Source organism: Myiozetetes cayanensis, unplaced genomic scaffold (assembly GCF_022539395.1).
Source record: "Myiozetetes cayanensis isolate MyiCay16 unplaced genomic scaffold, myiCay2020 scf1, whole genome shotgun sequence".
In the NCBI taxonomy this organism is placed as follows: domain Eukaryota; kingdom Metazoa; phylum Chordata; class Aves; order Passeriformes; family Tyrannidae; genus Myiozetetes; species Myiozetetes cayanensis.
Genome location: NW_026086604.1, coordinates 146630205 through 146653952, shown reverse-complemented (window position 1 = coordinate 146653952; position 23748 = coordinate 146630205). Strand labels below are relative to the sequence as shown.

Below are 23748 nucleotides of genomic sequence, written 5' to 3'. Positions count from 1 at the left end.
GGCCTTTGCAGAGGGCTGGTCACTGTGAGGAAATGCCACATGAAGTGGTGATTCAATTCTGCGGCATGACTTGGGTATTTGGCAGTGGCAGTTTCGGCCTCCTGGATTTGGGATTGTGGCAGTGACTTGTTTTAATTTCTTGAACCAGCTTTAAGCATCGTATTTACCAACTTTTGTTTTCCAACGAGAAAATACGTAAATTTTAATTAATCCAAGCTGAAGTTAAAAAGAAAAAAAGCCTCTGCATTGGTGGGGGAGGTTAAGGGACTGGAGTCCTTTGGCTCTTTTTTCCTATGGGATTCAATCTAAGTGCTTGTTTCACTACTTTTTGCATTCCAAGCCTGTCCAGCTTGCTCTGTTGTGGTGGGGTGGTTTGGTGGTATTGAATGTGTCCTGTTTTCTGGCCACTGTTGCTACACCAGTGAAACCTGATTTGAAATTTTTTTTTTTTTTTTTTTTGCCTCATCCTTAGTTTGGCTTAAAAACTTCCCTGGCACTTCCTTCACTGCTGAGTATGGCCTGCTCTGGGGGCTGAGTGAGCCACACATGCCGTTGTGCCAGAGGGGAGGTTTGGAAAGGCCCTACAATGCTGCATGGCCCAGCTTACTGGGGAAATGCTCCAGCATCCTGGGCTGCCCTGGAGTACAGATGGAAGAGGAAATTACTCTTACTCCAGTAAGAGAAATTATAACTTCAGCAGGCAACCTCAGTGCATCCTATTCCTTTTCCTATAACCTGGAACTGGCAGGCAGCTCTGAAAGGCCCTTGTGCATCCTGGCTGTTGCAGGAGAGTCAGCTACGGATAAACATTTCCAGTAGGATTGGAGAGTTTCTGAACACCCTGTGTTCCCTCTGAATTAGTGCTGGTGCGCAGGGGGATTCCTGGAGGTGGCTGTGCCTGTGCCAAGTACATTTCACACCGTGTGAGCCAGTTCCTCACCTAGGAAGCAGCAGACTTGGGCACTGCACTCCAGTGTCTCCACATGCTTATGCTGTCAGATCCCAAAGGCATCATCTGCCTAACTATTGGCAGGGAGCTTTTCCATTCCTCCCTTGTACGGACTGTGAACGTTTTGTGGGAGTGCAGGGGTCAGTCAGGTTTGGATCTCTCACGACAATTAGCTCTGCAGCTCCAGTTGTATTGAATTTCGCCAGAGGATGCTGAGGAGGGGAGCACAGCTACATGCTTAATTGGGTATTTAATCCCCTCAGGGCCTTTGTCTCTCTGAGAGTCTTCATTCAGTGCAGTGCTAATGCTGTCTGGTCTCCAATTGCTGCAGCTGTTAATTGCAGGAAGAAAACAAAATAATGCTCCTTGGACGGAAAGCAGCTCCTCAATTCTGTCATGTCACAGAATTTCAGTTTCCATATAGGTCTATCCAGCTGCTAGCAGGAGCTGTGCATTTGACAGGGCTCGAAATACTTGATTGAAGGGTCAAGGTGCTGTCAGCTGCAGTTTGCTGTTCATCTTCAGTGGGACTGTCTTATGGACTGTTTTGTTCCACTCTGTGCTGGGGGAAAGCTTTACCATGCCAATATCCTAGACTGGATATTGGGAAGAGTGTGATAAATGCTACTGCTGGAGAGGATGTGTTTAAAATTATCCTGGCCTGGAACTGGCAGTGGCCCAGCCTCCTCTTGAGAAGAGCAAAGCCAGGAAGGAGTTGATTTCCAGGGCCTGACCGGGCTTCTTTGGCCAGACCATCAAACCAGTTCTGTTCTCATGATGCACAAGGGAGGAGGGAAAAAATAGCTTTTGACTTTTTTCTCTATATGAAAGGATTTGGAATAGTTGTCAAAGGCTGTGGAGGGGAAATTTGCTTGTTTTGGTGTTGTTTTCCTCTTTTTGCTCCGGCTCGGTGTGGGTTCCAGGGCAGTGCAGGTTTAGTAGCAGTGCTGGTGAACTCAAGTGTCAACTATAAAGATGCTTCTCTTGGCTGGGTGTGGGGAGCAGCCCATGAAAACAAACTGGAAAACTTCAAAGTGTTTGGAGTGAATGTAGCATTCCCTCAAAGAGGGAGAAGTGCTGCTGTAAACCTAAAAACTTGTAGAGTTTTTTTTTGTCTAGGAAGAGGGCAGTACAAAACTTTCATAGCACATGCTAGATGTTCTTGTGTGTTCATTTTGACTTTGGTAAAAAAAAAATTCAAGGAGAGTTTTTCACTAAAGCTGAGGCTGTCACAACACTATAAATCATACAAAAACTGCTTAGTGTCTGTCTATGAAGTTACAATTGATGTTAAGACCCTACTATTTCTGCATGATTAGAGGCAGGAGGTGCTAATGCAGGAAACAAAATATAAGAAATAATAACTGTTTTGTCTATTTTTGTTGGTTGAAGGAAAGATTTAATGGCTTCCACTTATTGTTGCTTTATCTTTCTGCAGGGACGTGAAAGCAGGAAATATTCTTCTTGGAGAAGATGGCTCAGTGCAAATCGCAGGTAACTTTCCTGGTAGCTTTGAGTAAACTTTAGGCATAACTGCATGTCCACAGAAATTATTTAATGATCAAGGAGAGATCTACAAAAAACTGTTAGCCTCAAAAAGCCCCACAGTTCTTAAAGCAAACAGACAAAACCAACAACTCCAAAAACCCCAACAATAAACAAACCACAAACCAAACCAAGAATCCAACCCAGAATTCATTACATCTTATCTTAAAATACTCTTATTTGGAACAATGACAATAAGCAGGAATAAATCATTTGACTGTCAAGTGCTCAGAATCAATAGATCAGATAAAATTCTTGGCATAAACTAGTCAGATTTTTAACTCAGCAGATTTATAGGCTTGAAAGTGGAGTGCACAGACCTCACTGATTTATCGTCAGCGTGTAAGGTGGTTTTCTAAAGGACTGTGGCAAAGGGTGGATTGATTTGTCAGAAGGAAATGGGTATGTCTGATAGTAAAGGTCCCTTAGAACTTTGCCAGAAAGATCTACTGGTCACACTGCTCGTGTGGCTGTTCCCTGGTCTGCTCCAGTTGAACTGGGTGGCAGAGGGGGTATTTCACTGGCTGCCCTCACCCAGCTCACCCTGGAGTGAGCTGGAAGTCTTGGAAGCAGTCACGCAAGCTTAGGGGTAGGGTAGGGGAACCCATTAAGACAGTTGCTTTAGCTAATACAGATGTGCCTGGAGTTGTGTGTTGTAGTCAGGGCTCTTGTGAGCTGCAGCAACACAGGTGTGTTGGAACAGTCCGTGGTGTGGCTGGACGGTGTGTCTGTGGAAAAGGGTGCTGTGGGGTGTGTGTTGACCCCCCCCCCCAATCTGATATTTTCTTTCATACATGTTCCTACAGACTTCCCTCTTCAGAAACCAAGAATTACACCCCATCCTTGGAAACATTCATTAAGACAGACAAGATTTTTGGAGAGTACATTTAGAACCTGTGATATTTGTTTTTCCTCCTCTTCCCAGGGTGCTGTTTTCCTGCACTGAGTACAGTTCTTCTCCAACTGCCCTTTCTCTCAGGACTCTGTTCTTCCCGTGGATCTTGCAGTGCTTTTCCAGGCCCTGGGCCACCTCTAGCTGGAGGGCAGAGCTCATACCTGGTCCTGCCATCTTGGCAAACATCCCTGTAAATGTTTAACATTTTCAATCCTGTATTTAGTTGGGAAGAGCTGTATCTGTGGATAACAAGTCTCTTCTTTAGTTCCCTGTCCTGCTGGTGGAGGCACAGCAGTGGGTCAAGCCAGTGTGCTGGGGGTTAAGGGACAGGCAGTGACTGTTGTGTCAGGGAGAAGTGCCTGTTGCATTTTTTTTATTCCTTTGGAATATCTGTGCCTGGCTTTGCATCTTGGAATGAAAGCTGTAGATTTTCCACCAGGAAGCAGAACATGTTGCAAGGTGGTTTTTATAGGTAGCTCTCTCCTCTCTTCAAAGGACAATAATCCCTTTTACAGCACATAACACCTATTTCTGTTTAAAACCTGAAGTTGCTGTGTTTTGTTTTCCTTTTTAAGTCTTCCAGTACCCTTAATGCCTGCTGTTATATTTCTAATGAGGTGTAAATCATTAATCTGTGTGGCAGCTGATGGAACGTAGGGAGTGGCTTCTGAAGTGTTCAAAGGAGCAAACTTTTTACAGTAAAATCCTAGATTTTTTTCAATAATGGGGCTGAGATGTAACTTTTTGGATTTTTAATTGCATGGAGCTTTAGATTCCGTTTTGGGAGAGGCTGCAAATAGCTGTTATTCCGAGTGTTTCTGCCAACCTAGAGAAAGCTGCTCATGTTTCTCTTCTGCAAGGGTGCCAGGGCTTGGCTTTTTTTTATACTAAGTCTCACTGGTAATAGGTACCTGTTCGTGTATTTTTTCTGCTGAATAATTTTTAGTTGATAAGTAACTTAAAGGTTGATTGGTCTTAACTGTATGAATTCCAGAGGATTTGTTTTGTCTGTAATCTGTACATGCTCCCCTAGACTGAGCTACTGGTGGTTTGTATGTGCAACATTTAAATGATGAAATCCACCTCTCAGCCTGTCCTGTGAAAGCAGCACTGTGAGATGTGCAAAGTTCCCTCTTTACAAACCCTTCCTTTGAACGTGCAGAAGGTCCAGCTCTGTGACTTTTCATCAGCCACAGCAGGGCCACTAAACTCAACCAAGGTCAGCGAGTTCACCCAGTGGCAGGAAGCACTTTCGTTTCTGTGGAGGCAGCTGATGACTTGAAAGAAATGAAAATAAATTAATGAATAATAGAGAAGAGCCTGACCTGGTCATAACACGAGATTTTGTTTCTGTGGGAATTTCTGACACTTAAGCTTCCTTTCCTCCTGACCCAGGATGAAATAGCAAAATTTCTCGCAAATTCTTTTGGGAGGAAAAAAATGCTGGAAGCAAACCAATCCCAATAAAATGGGATTTGTTTCAGCGAGATCAAAGCACTTGCCTTTGACAATCATATTAATGCATATTATGAATAATTCTGTTGATTGAGTGCTTCAGTTCTGAGCTGAGTGGCGTCACTGCGTTCCCATGAAACAAACATGTTTAAGTTTCGTTGGAAAGTTACACCAGAAGGAAAAAACTGAAAAGATGGTCAGCTGTGGAATGAAGCCTGAGGGTCAGAGTGAATGGGGCACCTCCCTGCAAGGAGCTGGTTTGGTGTACATGAAGAATTTAAATAATGTTGCAGGGAAGAATGGCTTCCCTTCTTTTATAATGACTTCTTTCCCTCTCGCCATTCTTTAATCCAAACTCCCTGTGAACAGTTGTTAAGAAGATCTTATTCAATGTTTGGCCTTTGCAACCTTGTGTTCCTGTGTGTTTCCTACTGCTTGACACAATTCTTGCTTCTTGTCTCAGAAGAAATGTAATATTCTTAAATGTAAATGAGGAGTGTACATCTCAAACTGGAAATCCTTTGAGGAAAAGAACAAAGTTCTTTCAGGGTTTAGGAAAAAATGCTCATCCCTGTAATGGAGGAAACCTCACTGCTGGGCTGTACCTCCACAATGTATCAGTGAAGTTAATTACTGGAAACTTTCACTGTGGTAGAATTCGTGGCAGGAATTTTGCTGCAGGATTCTACAGTTCTAACCAGTGAAAATTAAAGCCTCCTTCTTTGATTTGGGCCACGCAATTCTGTTAAGGCTGAACAGAAAAAGCAACTTGATGAAAGTGTGTCAGGCATTTCTCAGGTTCTGTTTGTAACTCTGAATTGGTGGTTGTGCATCCGGTGTGAAAGCTGCTGTGGGAGCAGGTGAAGAGGTGGAGGAGAAATCTGTGAACTCGGGGGCATTTGCTGGGAGTGGGAATTCTAAAAATTCCTCTAATGGCCCGCACAAATTCCCAGCTTGAAACTCCTCCCCAAGTCTTGGGACTTGGTATTTTTACTCATGGCTCTATTTTTAACTCTGTAGCTCCTTTTGCTTTCAAAATGTGCATCCACTGAACCAAGGAGAAAATTGTCTTTAACAGACCCAGCTGACCAGCAAGAAGTAAACTGAGTTAGGTTGTTTCTATGTTAACATTTTATTCTTTTCCTTCAAGGGCACTGGCTTGGGCTTGAGGCTTGGCACGAAGTTTTCAGAGCCTGTTACAATTCAGTGTCGCTTTCTGAGTTTGAAGTGTTTTCCTGCACATTGAATTAATCTGTTTTCTGGAGAGAGCAGGACTCTTTCCCAGATACCATTGTTCTGGGCTGTGGTTGCAATGTAAATTGAGATAGCCATGTTCTTTTATGTTCCAGCCTCTCCATGGCAGTTATTTCTTTTAATCAGGGCATAAAACCTCCGTGCCCTGGCATTTATTGGCTCCCTGGAGTCTAAAAGCTGTACGGTAAAAGCACTCTTGTCAACATAAACTGCATCAGCAGCAATATTGCTGCATAGACCAGGAGATGACTTCTCGCAGTAAGCAAGGCTTAGCATTTGTCAGTTTACTTAACTTTGCAGGCCCTATAAATTATTGTGAAATTAAGTGAGCGTCTTTATAGATTGGAACCATGGCACGATATCAGCATCCTACTGAGTCAGAATACAGAATCAAGTCTTATTTTTTTCCTTGTTTTTGTCAGCTGGGATATTAAATAATGCTGTTGCCCACCCCTCTGTGATTGGATGTGATGATAGAAGAGCTGGCTGAGGGCACACATCCCTCCATGGGTGGGATTTTTTGGTTGCAGAGCATCTTCAGGATTTGAAACCAGGGAGTTATTAATGCGCACTCCGAGAGGTGCCCGGAGCGCCTGCCATGGCCCGGGATGGCCGCGCTGCCAAGCTGCTGAAGTAGATTGAGATTTCACAAAGTTGTTCAGGACTTGCTAATTGATCCTGGGCAAATTGCCCAACCCCTCTCGCTTTATCTATTTATAAAATGGGGATAGTTAAGGCCAGGCAAAACTTGTGTAACTGAATTTGTGTAACTTTCCACAAATCCATGCCAGCTTGTCACCGGTTCGCTGTGTTCCTGACTGCTCTTAATTCATTGTACGAAAATAGCGCTCTACATAAACATCGAGCTATGGTGCAGGCAGTGTCATTCCCCACTTTCCCTTAGGAAACTCTAACTTTGGGAGATTAAGTGGCTCTAAGAAGGGGCAAGGCACAAATCTAACTTGGGGGAGGGAAGTGTCGATTGCAGCCAGTGTTGTATCACGGACACCAAGATCTTCTTCTCACTTTCAGAAGAAGGGCCAGAAGTATTTTTCTCTGTGACTGGTGGAGATTTTTAGTGCCTCTCCTGCAGCAGCATGATGAGAAGTAACTTTTTTTGTGTCACTTGTACTATCTGCGTTTCCTGAAGAGATGTTGCGCTGTTTTGTTGTTGAAACCACTTCTCCAAGGGCAGTGGGTGGCTTCACCCAGCCCGGGCTTTGTCATCCTGAAGTTACTTTGTGCAGTAGGAGAACAAGTGTGTATTTACAGATCCAATACCACTGTGCATCCACATAGACTTTAAAAGGAAAGAAGATTTTGATTTTTGTCCTCCACTAACCTTCCCTTTTCTGGTGTCCAGTCACCTACTGCTTTCTCAGCAAAAAAATTGCTCTTTGCCACGGCCTTCCTCCTCTTCCTGCCAGGTTTATTCATCTTCAGTGCTCTAAAAGCCATAAGGTTTTCAGGAAAACACTTACCTACAACTGTAGATATTTTCTCCTGGAGAACAGCTGAACAAGAAGGAAAGCGAGTGGTAACAAAACCACTTAGTGCTGTCTTCTGAAATACTTTTTGTTTAAATACAGCTCTGACTGGTTTGAAGTCTGGCCTCAAGCTCTGCCAGGGGAGGTTTAGGTTAGATATTAGGAAGAAATTCTTTACAGAGAGGGTAATCAGGTATTGGAATGGGCTGCCCTGGGAGGTGGTGGATTCTCTGTCCCTGGACATGTTTCAGAAGAGACTGGATGTGGCACTCAGTGCCATGGTCTAGTAACTGTGGTGGTAGTGGGTCAAAGGTTGGACTTGATGATCTCAGAGGTCCTTTCCAACCCATCTGATTCTATGATTTGAAGTCAAGATTGGATTATTCAGTTGTTCAGCCCCTGCTGAAGTTAGGAACTGCTTGAGGGTCTGATCCAAACCCACCAGACTCTGTAGGAGCCCTTCTGGTATCAGCAGGCTTTTGTCCTGTTTCTTAGTGCACATTCCTCTTGTCTTTCCCTTCTATGTACCTTGCAGGCAGCTTCATGCAGTAGCTTTTTAGGATTAAGGTAATGTTACAATATGAGGTGGCCAAGGAGAGATGATTTTAAAAGCTGACTTCTAGATTTGGGTAAAACAATACACAGTGTGGTAGAAATTTATCTTCCTGTGCTAAAACACATTGTGATGTGGTCCTGCCAGAGCATTCTTGCATTGGTGAGTTGTTCAGATGGAGTGTTTCCTTTCAGCTTTTACATTTCTTGAGTGGCCAGAATAGTTTTCAAGTTTGATAACTTGGATACCTTAATAGCAGGAATTGTTGCCTAATGCCATCCTTTTTCAAACACTGGTCTACAACTTCGTTGCCACTGCAGAGTATCCTGTAGGGTATGTGGTTCGAAACGTGATGTTTCTACTGAAAAAGACAACATTTGCCATATTTTTTGCAGAGTCTGCATCAGCAGAATTGACATTCCCATCCTGGACTGATTTTACTGTGATATGAGAGTCTGGAGATATATATAGATATATAGATATATAGATATCTATGTTTTTCTTTTTTTTTTTTTTTTTTTAAGAAGTCTCTGGTTTATATCACTGACACAGCTCCAACAGATGAATATTTTCTACACTGCTGCAGAAAAACGATTAAAAAAAAGATCCTACCACTTTCACTCAGACATCCTGGAGATGTTATTTGCTAACAGACTGCTGGAAGTCTGCAGTATTTGGGCTCCTTTAGAATATCTGACAGTCGGTGGATCCCCAGCAGTGGTGGTTACTGGTATTGCAAGCCAGGTCCAAGCATTTCCAATTCCTCCCTGTTTCTGGTGATTCAGTCCTTTCCAGTTGTCACCATAGTGAACCAATATAAACTCTGAGCTGCCAAGAAAGCTCAGAAGTGTTTACATTTGTGCTCTTTCTTGAATTTCATGGCTTTTCCTACTTTCTAGAGTTAAATTCACTTGCAGTAACCTAGTTCTGTGTGAGAACTGAGACTGAGAATTGTACCAACTGCTCAGAAGTAAGAACTGAACCTGAACTTGTGGTTAGGATTGTATTTTATTGCTTTGGAGATATTTCTTGAGAGCAGGCACATTCTTAATAGCTGGGGCTTGGATAAAGTTAGTAAGGTGACATTTGAGAAGATGGTCTTAAAGTCATTCCTTACAGCAGAGTAGCACAGGCTGGTTGAGCCTGTTTTAGCCCACTGGAAATGAGGGAAATTGATTGGGAAAACATTGAATAAATCAACCATGTAATGAAATAAACTTTAATTCCATTTAAGCTTTTTGCTGACCTCAGATGGCAGATGTAGGGGCCCCGTTTCCATCTGGAATTTATAAACCCATGTTTGATGTGAGATGTGGTGAATATTGTTTAAAGGACTTGTGTTTTTACTGCTGGAGTGCTTTTGCTTTGAATGGCATTTCCTTTCCCCTCAAAATGACTGCATGGAAACTTGAGGTAAGATAATACATGCAAGTTCAAATACAGCACATCACAGTAAAATACTGATGGCACTTGGACAAGTTTCTGTTGGTATTATCTTATTTAAAAGAACTTTTAATTGCTCTTGTGTTTAGAACAATAGATCTTGCAAGACTTCCTGTAATAAGCAGTGAAAGACAAATAACTTGAATCTTTTAGGAAGCTCCTTCAGTTTCTGAGAAAAGCAAGGATAGTGGATACTCACATGGAAGATCTCAAAGCAAAATCAGTGTTGCTAAAAGTGTGTTTCCAGAAAAACAGGGGTTGCAGTGCTGATGGGACAGAGAATCTGTCTAGGAGTGCTGAAACTTCAAGGTTAGAAGGAAGCCAAGATGCCTCTGGGAACAGGGAAGAGAACAGGGCAGCACATCTCTAAAGCTGAATCCTAATGATATGATAGACCTTGGCTAGTTGCTGGTTTTAGCCCAGTGATTGCTGTGAAACTTCCTGCAGTGTCACCTTGCAGTTACCCATGTCCAGTAACTTCAGTGAGCACTGAGTCCCTGTCCTTGGAAGTCTCTAACTGAAGTGAGCTGGAAGCTTTCTGAGTGAGGATTTCAGTGGTGTTTCTCAAACAAGAAAGGACTCATTGCACTGCCTGTGTGATGCAGAGGGAAGCTTGGGATTGTCCTCACAGGCACAACATTCCTTGCAAATTATAAAGAGGGATCTTTTTGTTGCAGTTGATGCCTCACTATAACATCTTTAAGCCATGGAGTAACTCTGGCTCCTCTGTCTAGAGAGGGAAAGGCTTTTGCATTTACAGTTAACTGTCAGCAGAGTTGCAAGAACTTTCAAACCAGTTGTGGTCAATAATGTTCTGGTTTTACGTGAAATAGCCCTGGAATTTCAGAGACTTGCACTCTAAGCCTGTCATCAGCCTGAAAATTGACATTCAAGATTTTGATTGCTTTTAGTGTGTTTTAAAAAAAGAAATGCGTGTGGATAAAGTTGAGTTATGGAGAGTGGCCCATTGCAGGCCTGTAATTCAGTAATACATAAGCAGTGTAGTTTGGAGAAAATTAGGAAGAAATACTTACACAGTTCTGTGTTTACAGTTTCCCCATCACATGATTTTATTTTTTTTTCTCAAGTGCCATCCTCATCTGAATGACTTGATTGCCAAATCTTTTGTAATGCTCTTCTCTCAACAAACATACTGTATCCCATAGCTGTCCCTGCACACTGCTGCTACTGGTAACAGATCCTGTTTTCCATTTAATTCTGAATTGCATAAGACATCAGGGTTACCTTTCACAGCATAGTCTTCACATAAGAGTGATTTACCTTACGAAATACAATTACCAGTGAGTGCAAAGGGCATCCTCGAGCATCCTTCAGGTTGTGAAAGATGTTCCAAGTGGGGGTGATGCAGTCAGGGTGTGAACACCTGTCTGTGGGGCTTGCCTGGGATGGTTGGACTGGCTGGGGACATGTGAATTAATGCTGCTGTGTCACCAGGAACTGGTTCAAGCTCCTGTTAAAGGAGCATTTGGGCTATGGGAGATTATCAAGCAAAGTATGTTCTGGTAATAAATCATCGAGAATAAGGAGCTGACACCTCATCTGCAGTGTGCAGTTAGGGCAGTTCCATGTAATCAAGTAACCTTTTATGCACCCACCTTCCTTGCTGGGAATGTTACCAGGATGCTCAGCGAGGGTCACTTCTCATTATGAATGCATGCAAATTAAATAAACTCTGGCTGGCAGGGGCAGGTTTGTACAGCAGCAGGTCTGCTGGGGGAGCACAGGCAGGCTCTAATGTGGCCAGTGGGCTGTAATGGAAAGTGGAATTTTCCTCTCTGCCGGCCAGGGCTGAAAGCTCTGCTGTCCCCAGGAGCTGAATGGCAGTTCATGTACCAGCACTCTTTGCTAACTGTTGATCATTCGTCCTTTATTAGGAAACTCCTCATGCGTGACTGCATGGTCTGGTACTTAATAGGTGGCTGGGAATAGGAGGGGAAAGATGGGACAGCCCTTCAGTTTGCTCGGGCTGTGTTCTCAATAAATTCTTATTAAATTCTGCTTTTGTTTTCTTTTCAGACTTTGGCGTTAGCGCGTTCCTGGCCACTGGTGGTGACATTACCAGGAATAAAGTCAGGAAAACTTTTGTGGGCACACCTTGCTGGATGGCACCAGAAGTTATGGAGCAGGTGAATTGTTTTTCCTCAGTCCTCTGAGCTGATCTGCATCTGGAATTCCCTGTTATCAGCAATGGGTGTATTTGCTTCAAACTAAGATGATAATTTGGCATCCTGTAAGGTTTTCCTAAAACCACAGGATTTTCTTCAGTCTGCCTGTTGCAGACAAGCTTGTACTGGGGAATACTAATTGTTCAGTAGATTTTTGCCCAATTGCTTCTCCTCAGGCTCCTGCTAAAGGTGAGATTGAGACAGCTCAGCTGTTGCATAAAGAAGATTAACCTGCCCCTCCCTCTTGCATAAATGTGAGGTAGAATATAAATAGTTTCACATGTGGTAAATATGCACCTATACAGCTCAGTAACGTGCTCTTCTGCATTTGCAAACGTGAATTTAGGGTAGTTAATTGGGGCATGTCAAAGTGGGGAGTTATTACAGGAAAATAACATGCATAAAGTTGACTTTATTCAGGTATTTAGCTTCTCTTGGCTTGTAAGTGTGCAGGCTGTAAAGGCTGAGGAATGCTTGCATTTCCCCTTCCTCCACCGCTCTTTTGGCTCACTAAAAGATGTCTTAGTTCTTCCCCCTGGGGGTGTCACTTGTTGTCCTCCTCTGCTTCTGGACTAAACTCAGAAGCATTGTCTGTGTGACCTCTGGCGAAGACCACCTGGAAACTCTTTCCTGTAAAATATCATTGCCCATTTCTGAGCAAGATCCACAAACAAAATTACACCTCAGTCCTGACAGGGCGTTTGCAGTAGGTGTTGATGGCATTGTTGTTCAGTGCCATAGGCATTCTGAAAGCTATCCCTTATTCCCTTAAAATCAGTTTGACAGAGGGCTGGACTCAGGGTTTTTGACAGATGTGCTAAGCAGAAATATAACAGGCTATAAATGTTTTTCTATTTTTCCCTCCAATTTTTTTTTTTTAAACAAAAATATTTTGGGAAAACATTGTTTCATTAAAGTAAACCCACCTTGTTACTTTTCTTCTTGCTGTTGTTCACAATAAAATATTTTGAAGCTTAAGAGGAACTTGAACAATATCCCTGTGTATATCTATAAAATGAAATGGAGGTAAGACCGTGGTAGCACTTTAACGCATCTTTACCTATATCTAAAACTTCTTGAGGAATAGAGATAACTTTGGAGTAGCTTAAATGTATTATTGATTAAAGGCTTTTTCAGTGTTTGGCCTTTCCAGTGGCTCCCCACGGTGGCACTGATGGGCCGGTGCGTTACAGCACTGCTGCAGCATCCTCAGAGTGTAAGTCTAACACTGCAGAATAAAGACACACTTCCCAAGTCAGGATCTGTCTTTGCAAATTTGATTCTGAACTGCTTCACTGTCATATTCTTCTGGATTTTTTAATTTAATGTTGATTTAAAATTAAATGAAAAATGAGTGCTTGGGTGTTTCCAAAGCCAGATCAGAGATGTCCCTTGATATCCTGTGTGTTGTGTCCTGCAGTGCTGCAGCACTACTGATGCTGCTCCAGCCTCTTTGCAGGTGCAATCCTCAGGACAAAATGGAAAAAAATCCTAAGGAGCGAGCTGAAAAGGGGAAATAAAGGTTTCAGTGACAAAGTGGGGGCTGGTCCCCCACAAATATGTTTCCAAAGGAGGCAGGTTGTCTAGGGAGTGCAGTACCTCCATCAAGGCTGTGCACATCTAACTGGATGCAAATATCAGATGTTAAAGCAATATTTTGGATGCTGATGTGAAATCCTTCAATGTCCACTAGATCATCTTGCTGCCTTCCAGCAGGTGTCACCCTGAGCCACTAGATCCAACTGGGAAAAGGGACAAAGGGCTGCTGTAGGTTGGCCTTAGATATGTCGATATTATCAACCCAACTGCACCCGGTTTGCTTCAGCATCGTTAATTTCCTTTACCGTGTTAATACGTGATGGCCCAGCGTTGTCTTTTAATGTATGTTCACTTGACAGATTTATGGCAAACAAAAATTGATGAGAAAAATAGATGTTGATATAAACTAACTGCAGGGTGGTGACTCATGTATTGGACACATGTCAAGATGAACTGCTGCAGACAGTTTTTAACTTAATAGTTTTCAGTTGCGAGCAGGATTATGTGAAATAGTTCAAAACCCCGCACAAAGTTAAAATCCCATTGGGGAATGGGGCTTTGTACAGTGTATTGATGTGCTGCAAGAGTCACTGAAAGATACAGCTAAGAAACGTCCCAAAGTTATTCTTAAAATCTAAAAGTAGTGTGAGGGGAAAAAACCCTGCCCTTACAGCGTATTTCTTCTTGCCCTGTGCTCTTTTAAATTATACTGCATATCTGTGCTTGTGTAGTTAACTGACTTGAAACCTGTTCAAAATCATGGCACCCATAAACTGAGGCACTGCAAAAAACATTTCAGACATTTAAGCCTCATGAAAGTGATGCTTACAGTGTTGGAGGCATTAGTGCAAGATATAAATTCATGTTGCTGTGATAAGTTTCAGTTCACCTATCGTATTACATAACAAATAGTGCAGGAGGGTTTTTTGTTTGTTTGCCAAAATTAAAGATTATCCTAAAGGTAGTTTGTCGGAATGTTGTTTGGTTTCCTCACAATGAGTGTCTTTCTTAAGCTTGTTAGGTTAGCTGAGCGCAATGTCCCTGTTAGCTTTGCTCTGATTCAGTTCTCATTTTTCCATAGTCTAGTGAGAAGGAATACAAACCATCCTGAGCAACCAAAACACTTCGATTTTCGTGGCTGCTCTTGAAGTTAGTACATAATGTCTCTCCCCTGCAGCGGAGAAAGCAAGTGCCAAAATATTACCTAATAATAATGAGGAAGTAACTGCTTTGGCATATGAAATATTTTTTCCTGTGCAGGAGGGGAAGTAAATGCTATAAATTTTCCTGAACGAGCCTGTGTTTAATGTCAAGTGCAGAAGCTGCTGTTAATTAGTGGAGGGAAATATTAGTCTGCATGCAGGAGCAAGGGGCTTTCACTGAGCTGGTGTGTCCTGGAGTTGCAGGATGGAGCGTGTTTGCAGTCAGATTGATTAAGCGGCTGACTAAAAGTGTAGTGAGCTGTGTGTCCCGAGGGGTAACAGCCCATCTATTAACTATGAGAGTTTCATTACGCTGTTTAATGACTCTCTGTGTCTTTGTGTAGAAGTCAGAGCCTGGTTTAACCTAGTGCCCCTTTATGTTCTGCTCATGTAGAGGTTTACAGCAGAGCAGTCCTAGTTGTACAGTCCACAGCCACGATTTTCTTCAGACTGTCACTTCTAAAACAGCTCCTCAAGGTACAAGCAGCTGGGGGAGAGGAGGGAGAAAGCCTTCCTTCCATCTCTGTGGTGCTGGTCTCTCCAAATTTGAGGGGAACGGAAGGAAAGGGTGAAAGGATTGTAGTGTAGGACAGTAAGGGGCACAGGCTAACGTCCTCTTCGTGTTTTTCAGGTCAGAGGATACGATTTCAAGGCAGACATCTGGAGCTTTGGGATCACTGCTATCGAGCTGGCTACAGGGGCAGCTCCTTACCACAAATACCCCCCAATGAAGGTGAGCAGGTCTCCAGATACCTGAGCAAGATAAAGGATCAGTGTGTTCTGTGGGTGTTCCCAAGAATTTGGCTGGCATGTTGTGTAGAAGAGTTTGTCCTCTCAACTTGCACCTGTGGATCATGATGTTTTTGGATTTATCTGAAGTCACCTTTTAAAAGTATGCCACTTAATCAGCATTATCTAAAACTGCACAGCTTTTGCTTAGATCCTGAGTCTCACCATTACTGAGGAAAGTGCTGTGTGTTCTAATCCTGGAACCTCTGAAGGCAGCAGATGTTTTTAGGGCTATAAATAATGATCCAGAACGTGTTATCTGGCATCCATTGACACTGGGATGGTGAGCCATTCTTTTTCCTGCACTGATAATCCTTCTTGACACCTCTCAGAAATTCTCTTGATACCTCTCGTGTTCCCAGTTATCCAAAAAAATTTCTAATTTTGTTTAACACTGACACAGTCTTGTGCAGTGCAAAGTACCACATCAGTGTGAAATGGTGTGGTAGTGGCAACACTAGTGTTTTATTAAGATTGAAGTGAAGGAAATGCTTTTGCTGACACTTCAAATATCTTTGTCAAATATCTTGAACTTCAGAGTGCCCTATGGTTTGGCTAACTTTCCCTATTTTCTGACTGTGGAATGAGGAGTTAATTCCAACGTGCTGCTCTTTCAGGAGGAGTTAAGAGCTGACACCCAGCAGTTGAGGTCTGAAGCATCCTGTCCTTCTACTGAGCTTTTTCCATACCTCCTTTGTGATATCTGATGAGGCCTTGTCTCAGTCACAAAACATTAAGCCCTTTTGGCCCACCCTCTTGAAGGCCACTTTGCTTCTATTATTGGGGTGAATTCTCCCTTGGATCAAACACAAGGGGGTGGAGACCCCTTTTGGTACCCCCCCAGCTTAGGGTTACAGTCATTACCTGGGATATGAGGCCTAGGGATGTCAAGTCCCTCCATTTTTGCCATGGGGAGAGGGACTTTTTACACGGACAGGACAAGGGGGAACAGCTTTAAACTAAAAGAGGAAAGATTTAGATTAGATGTGAGGAAGAAATTCTTTCCTGTGAGGGTGATGAGGCACTGGAACAGGTTGCCCAGAGGAATTGTGGATGCTGCATCCTTGGAAGTGCTCAAGGCCAGGCTGGAAGAAGCTTGAAGCAACCTGGGCTAGTGGAAGGTGTCCCTGCCCACGTCAGGGGGGTTGGAATTAAATGAGCTTTGAAGTCCCTTCCAACCCAAACCATTCAATGATACCATGAGACAAACTTTCCTTTTCCAAGTCCTACCTGCTGGAGTGCTGTGTGAGTTGTGTGTCACCTCTTCAGGACCTGGGTGAGTCCCCTCCCACCCCACAATTACAGTAGCATTTGGAAATCCAGTAACTCCCAACTCGGAACAGGCACATCCATATATCTCTTTAAATGCCAGGATTTTGCCCAAGTTTAACTCTTACAGAATTAATTTTAAGGCTTGTCATGTCCATGCAGGGTCTGTTGTGTAGCTGAGTGGTTCAGAAACGCCATTAAAGTTCCTACAATGTCAGTGACTGTGGCAGAGCTGGGAGGAGTTGAGGGAAATGTGTTGCTGGTTTAGCTGTTGCTGCTTTCATTGATATTTTCTTCTGTGCTGTGATTATTGGCAGCATTTTTCAGCAGCTTCTGCAAGTTGGACTTCTGTTCATTGTGGTTTGAATGCCTGGGATGAAGCTTTGAATACCAACATCACCTATTTAGTATCATGTGCCATATCTACCATTTAGTTTATGGTAGATAGAACTGAGTCCCTAATTCTGTTAGGTTTGGGTTCCATTTGTGCAGCCTACAAAGAAGACTTCTCTCTTTTACTTATTGAGTGTAATTGTACTGCACTGCAGATTAATTTTGTTATGTAGCAGAATTACCCATGCATTAACTGACCCTCCAAGGAGTGCTGAAAAAAAGCAGGGAATTCTGTCATGGACTGTATAATTCCAGCTAGATTGGTGGGCTTTTGCAGCCCTAAGCAGTGTAGCTGTTGAAAGCTGTTTAAATATGCTATGTGCTGCTTCCTTTTCTAAAAATAGATATTCATCTGTATGTAGGTGACAAGTGGAAATGGAAATGAGTAATTTTCTTCCTTTCCTTCAGAATATCTAAGTGATGTGAAGGAAATAATCAGTTTGCCTTGATGGGTGCTTATGTGAGAAATGTCTTCACCTGCTGTTGCACTGGTACAGGGAAGTAAACCTTTGTGGTTTTTTGAGGTTGCCTTTCTGCCTTTACATTAATTTGATTTCTAGCTAAGAAATACCTGCAGGGAGGTGCATTGAATCAAATGCCTTGCACAACTGCTCATCTCAAAGGAGGAAAGCTGGCAGAAGTTCTGCTCTGCTTGTACCTTTAATCACACTAAACAGGCCTGAAATCACATCCCAACCTTGTGTTTGGCCCACAGGCTCCCCTGTGGGCCAGGATAATGGGATGAAAAAGAGTAACTTAAATTGCTAACACATCCTGGTGGACTCAGATGCTTGATGAAAATGCTTGTCTAAAAATACATTTTTCCCAAGATCTGTCTCTAACAAAGGCCAAGAAAAATCTCATTGCCAATAGACATAATTCTTTCAGGTTTTAATGCTGACACTACAAAATGATCCCCCATCTTTGGAAACTGGTGTGCAAGATAAGGAGATGCTGAAGAAGTATGGGAAATCATTTAGGAAGATGATTTCATCGTGCCTACAAAAAGACCCTGAAAAAAGGTAAGAAAGGGTGACACCGAAGAAAATAAAAATAAACCCCAACAGACTCACAAACCTCATTGTATTCCCTATTTTTTTGAAGTTAATGCACTCTCTGCCCCTCCAGCCTTTCAGTCACAATGAACACAGCAATCTTGCTGTGTGGCAGCAGATTCTCTTGGCTGTCCTTATTTTTATGGATAAATGTCTGGCGTGGTGCCTGGCTGGGGCACACATCCCCCATTTGGGTTAATGAGAGTTCATCCCAGTCCACTGTGTGGGCAGGGCTGTTCTCCCCTTGCCACCTCCAGCAGGTGACTGCAGTTCATGTTTTGTTCCCAGTCAGAACTGCTCTGTGTTTATAAATTAGAAATTGCAGGTTAGGCAATGTGTGTTTACTTACAAAACTGCGTAAATAAACATTTTTAAAACTTGCCAGTGCAAAGAAGGCTTTCAGCGTAGTTTTTGACTTGTTTAATTACAAGTAATATTTGGTTTGGAGGGGAAATGAGGAAAAACACTGGCAAATTTTACCAGCCTGTTTTCATCAATGCAGATTGTTTAAGTGACCTGATGACACTTTCAGCCTTCCTTGAGCAGTATCTTGACTACTCAGTGTTGTAGGAAATAGTACTGAGGGGGTGGTGTGTGTGTTGTGTCATTTTTAATACCTCTTAGGGTGTGTTTTTCCCCCCTCCTTTTCCTCCTCAGTAAGCAAACTTAATTCTGGAAAGGAAGAAGTGCTTTCATAAAATAGTAATAATGAAGACATTTTTCAGTTCCCTCTTGTGTCAGATCCAGGAGCACAGGCTTCTCATGCATCGTGTGATGCACTTGAAATGCTTAATGAATCCAGTGGAGTGCTTGATAAATGCTGATAGCTGGGGCTTTTTCACAGCATGATATTTTTTCACCTTCCTAAAGCATATCCTATCCCTGCAGGTTAGGATGTGTGCTGATCAGATTATACATAATCGCTCTGGGTCGTGGCACACCCCTTCTCTCTCCCCAAGCACCGCTAACAGCCACTGGCATCATCCTGACTCTGGGAGCAGGAGGCATATTCCATGGGTTCTCAAAGAGGAGAATTGAGTGAAGTTGCTTTTTAGTTATTGTAGGGATTCCCTTGCTATAGGATGAATGTTTTTTGTTAGAGTAGTCTGAGATGAAACAAACCCTGAGATGAATGGCCTTTGCAGGTTACTGATTAAACTCTGTTACTGTTTAAGCACCGTTTGCAGTGTGGGAAATGCTCTAAGCTGCTACTTTCTCATTTAGGCCTGAGTCTTTAGAAAACTCCTCCTAAACTGACCAAGGGATGTCTCTTACTTTCCAATATTTATTCTAAAGCCTGACTTCAAGGGGAAAATAGTTTTTAATTGTTCCTTTTCTATTAGACAAAGATTGTTCATCCTGCCTGTGTTTAATAGAACTAATTACACACATTTAATCAGGTATCTCTGAAATAGCTGTTACTTGCACACAGTGAGTGCTGCACTCCTGTGGTAGGTGATGATTCTGTGATTTCAATTTTGAGCAAATTGTTTCTGTGATCCTGTTCTTAAGTAAGAGTCTCAAGCGCAGCATCAAAAAGGAGGCAACTTCTCCCCCCAGCCCCAAGTAATTCACTGCTTTGGAACAGAATAGGCTTTGGTCAGAATACACTGAGTGTTTAAAAGACTGCTGGTGGTATAAAATTCACTTGGAATGCATTGACTAATTTTTAGGGAATTGTGCAGGAGAAGCTGATGCCCTTAAGAGATGCCATGTTACCAGAAGCTGCAGCAGCGTGGAAGACCGTTGTGTTGAAAGGGAGCACTTATAACTGTCTTTTCTGCATCTGTTTTTATTGACAGACCGACAGCTGCAGAACTCTTAAGACACAAATTTTTCACGAAAGCAAAGGTAAGGACACACTTCCTAAACTGATCTGTGCAGAGGCTGTGGAGAGGACTTTTCAGAAGCATGATAGGTGTGGTGACAGCTTTACTGGCAGGAGTGTGGGCTGTTCCACTCGGGGCCAGCATAGCTGAGTGAGTTGAATGGGTCATTGTGAAGGAACAGAATGAAACCCCTTTTCTGTACCTCCTGTCTGTGCTGTCATTAAGAGAAATTATCTAGAAATTCTTGAGCATTTAAATGTCTTTCAGTGTGCCTTTTGGGTTTGTTCTTCTCTTGTAATGGTTCCATTCTGGCTGCCTGTCCAACCATAAAGGTCTCTGTGGCAGTGAATGTAACTTATATTTTAATAAACTCTATAATTAGTCTGTATGCAAAGGGGTGAATGAGGCCCACTGTGCCAGGACTACCTAAATCTATTTCACCCTGTGTTGCCATATGGCGAGTGAGGATCCTGTGATACAAAACAGTAGGAAACTCCCATTTCTAGCCTTGAAGTGAACTGCCAGCAAGCATTATGTAATTACTGCCTGGAGATTACTGCATGTGCAACGTGCAGGGTCTTATTGAGGGAGACAGGAATAATACAAGGGAGAATTTGTATTTCCACAGGCATGAGGAAATGTTTTCTGTTTCCTTATTTTTTCTGTGGCATGTTTGTGATCAAAATGCATGGGGTTTGTAGCAGAATACAGATTAAACTGTCAAAAAGAGATTCGGTGCTTGGGATAGCACAGCTGCATCACCCATTAATCTGGGAGCTGAAAACTACTTTGCTTAAGATGCTTAAATGGAAGTGGCCACATCCAGGTATCTGTTGAGGAGCTGGATGTTCTGTTAAAGGTGACAGAAATCCAACAGGTGCAACCAAGGGGAGGTTGTACTTCCTCCTCATGAGAGGAAATGGAGAGGTAGGCACTGATCTCCTCTCTGATGACCAGTGACAGGACCCAAGGGAAGAGCATGGAGCTGCATCAGGGGAGGTTTAGATTGGGTATTAGGAAAAGGTTCTTCACCCAGAGGGTGGCTGGACGTTGGAACAGGCTCCCCAGGGCAGTAGTCATGGCACCAAGCCTGACAGAGGTCAAGAAGTCTTTGGACAACACTCTCAGGCACGTGGAGGGATTGTGGGGGCTGTCCTGTGCAGGGCCAGGAGTTGCACTCAGTGATCCCTGTGGGTCCCTTCAGTCTCAGGGTATTCTGTGATTTAATAACTCTGTGAACCAAGGAAGTCTAGAGAGTGATCCAGTTTATGAAATGTAGCAGTTTAGCTTTAGGGCATGTTTAATTGATGTCTGGGCTCTTGACAGTATTAACTGGGTTTTCACTGTCAGTGGTGGGATTTTGGGCATCTGTATGCTGGATGCAGACTTGGTATCCAAAGTGACAGGATGGCTTACACATTTGCTGACCTTTCTCCATTTGGTTCTGCGAGTTCTGGATCATGTTACACTTCACTGTATGTTAAATCTCCTTTGTGCTTTCGTTAAGCTGCCGTGGAGTAACATATTAGCATGTGTGGTGATAGAAAATTAACATTATTGTAAATGAGGCAATACTTAACCCGGCATCTGAAGTGAAAACGTGTTCCAGTTCACACTCAGGGTTCAATTACTGTCATACATCAGCCACTGCCAAACTGACAGCTGGAACATGAGGGCTGAAGAATCCGACTTCTACACGTCTGTATTGAGTCATAAATTTAAATGCATTTATGTTATGTAAAAGTATGGTTTGATAATGCTGAGAGCCACTATCAGGAATGACAGCATGTGTCTTGAGACTCCCCATCCTGTCTGCAAGCAACCACTGCAGGGGAGTTCTGGGAGCACTGCATGGCCAGAGACAACAGGGCTTTCCAGCCTCACTCGTGTGCTGTGGAATACCCAGCTAAATCCCAGTGCCAATGCCACGGTGCATACCCAGCTTGTCCTGCCTCCTCTCCAGCCAGAAGTTTGACCCTGCAGTCCAGCAGCCAGAAAATTATACTACCAGGAGCCCACATTCCAGTCTAGAGCATCTTGTTGAAAGGAAATTTTATACTTTAAAGCATCCCAGCAGTTTCCCAATATTTAATCTGTCGTGATGCTGCGTTTACTTCCTCTCTAAACATAAATGCTGTACATTTTTTCAGCCACTTTCCATCTTGCTGCCCTAATTCCTCGATCTTGTTACTCCAGCATAGAGGGAGTCCTGCGTCCCAGCCTGCCTGACATCTGAGGTTTGCCTTTGACAGTTGGACAGGCATAAATTTAGGAGTAAGATAAAGCAAAGGGGTTGGATCCAGGTGGTGTAGTATCTGCTGATGGAAGAATGCCAAATGCCTCAGCAGGGTGTCAGATGCTGCAGTATAACAAGTGTATTTCCCAGTAAATTGTAATGATATCCAACTCTTCAGTTGTTAATTCCATATCACTTTGCAAGGGGAAAGTGTCACTGCTAACTGAAAAGGTAATTTAGGATGAAACTTCATATCCTGTGGTTCAGAGTAAGGAAGGAGTTAGTATGGGGGTTTAAACATTTAAACCACTTTCTCCTAGAAATAGCTTAACAGTTACTTTATCAAAGACACTGAAGGAATCAAAAGGCACTTTCAGCAAAGCAAATGTTTGGTGTTTTTTTCTTTTGCAGAATAAAGAATTTTTGCAAGAGAAGATGTTGCAGAGAGCACCAACAATCACTGAAAGATCCAAAAAGGTACTGAAAACCTCCCGGGCTCTTGCTGTTACTGTTGTACTGTTTAGGTTTGTGTTCACATTTTTAATGATAATTAGTGTAGTACAGCAATTTCTAGACACAGAACTAGACATTTCAATAAAATACTCAGGTACTCTGGCAGGTGGTGCAACAAGAAGATGCTCTGGTGCAGTTCCTCCTAAAAAGAGACCAACTGTACAAACTGTTTGCTTGATCCAAGCCCTGTCTTTGTTCTGAGCAGGTCCGGAGGGTCCCAGGCTCCAGTGGGCGTCTTCATAAGACTGAAGATGGTGGCTGGGAATGGAGTGATGATGAACTAGATGAAGAAAGTGAGGAAGGCAGAGCAGCAATTTCACAGCTCAGGGTGAGTCCTCAAACTTCACTGTCTCGGTTTCGTTTTCCACTTGTCGTATGTCTAAATATATTTGGGAAGCACGAGGTCTGAAGTGTGATACACAACAAGTTCTAATCCCTGCCATGGAGTTTGGAGCTGAGGCAAAGAAAGCAGACTGAAGGTTGAAGAAATTGTATTGATCTCTTCTGTCATTGTTATGGGGCACAGCTGGTCTCATCCAGGGATGTTGAACATAATTGGGAATGTGAATTCTCACATTGCTCTGCTCCCAGCTCAGCATACTAATTCACTGGGGCTAGGATATTCCCTTTAAGGGTGCTGACTTTTTGAGATGCTTTCTTGTGGAAATATCAGGAGAGGTTTTGTCCTGCTGCCCTCTCCAGGATGGAGCTGAAATCAATAGGCCCTGTGCTTACGGCACACAGGGTTCTGTCCCCTCAGTTCCACTGAGATCGATTAGTCCTGATAGAAAACCATACAGCATCCCTGAAGTCACAGGAGTGATTGGTCAAGCACTTGAAAATACTCAAAAAATCACCACTTTCCCCTCTCCCAACACATGCACAAAGCCCCTCAAAGCCAGACTAATCCCCAGGAACACAGAGGAGTAATGCATAATGATCAGCTGAAAGATTGCAATTAATTTTCAGGCTGTCTTCCCCCAGCAGTCGGCAGCGTGGGTTTTGACTGTAATGGTTTGCCTGGTCCCTTTTCACTACAGCAGGTGGCTTGAAGTAAACCTTGTGTTTTAATCATCCTGTAATTGAATTAGTGAGACAGTGAAGGATTTTTAGAGGAAGCTTTTCAATGTGAAAGGGAAAAACCCAACAAAACAGT

The 23748-nt window shown here is 43.0% G+C and overlaps 1 protein-coding gene across 1 annotated transcript in view; it reads left to right on the top strand.

The window, feature by feature from the left end:
- The window catches only part of OXSR1 (oxidative stress responsive kinase 1), a 90129-nt gene that overhangs the window by 52407 nt on the left and 13974 nt on the right, over positions 1-23748 (top strand). Inside the window, exons 5-11 of the mRNA XM_050319421.1 lie at positions 2388-2443; positions 11619-11728; positions 15140-15241; positions 17848-17981; positions 19817-19865; positions 22491-22556; positions 22798-22920. Of these exons, the coding sequence (XP_050175378.1) occupies positions 2388-2443; positions 11619-11728; positions 15140-15241; positions 17848-17981; positions 19817-19865; positions 22491-22556; positions 22798-22920 (640 nt within the window). The remainder of the gene's footprint in view (positions 1-2387; positions 2444-11618; positions 11729-15139; positions 15242-17847; positions 17982-19816; positions 19866-22490; positions 22557-22797; positions 22921-23748) is intronic.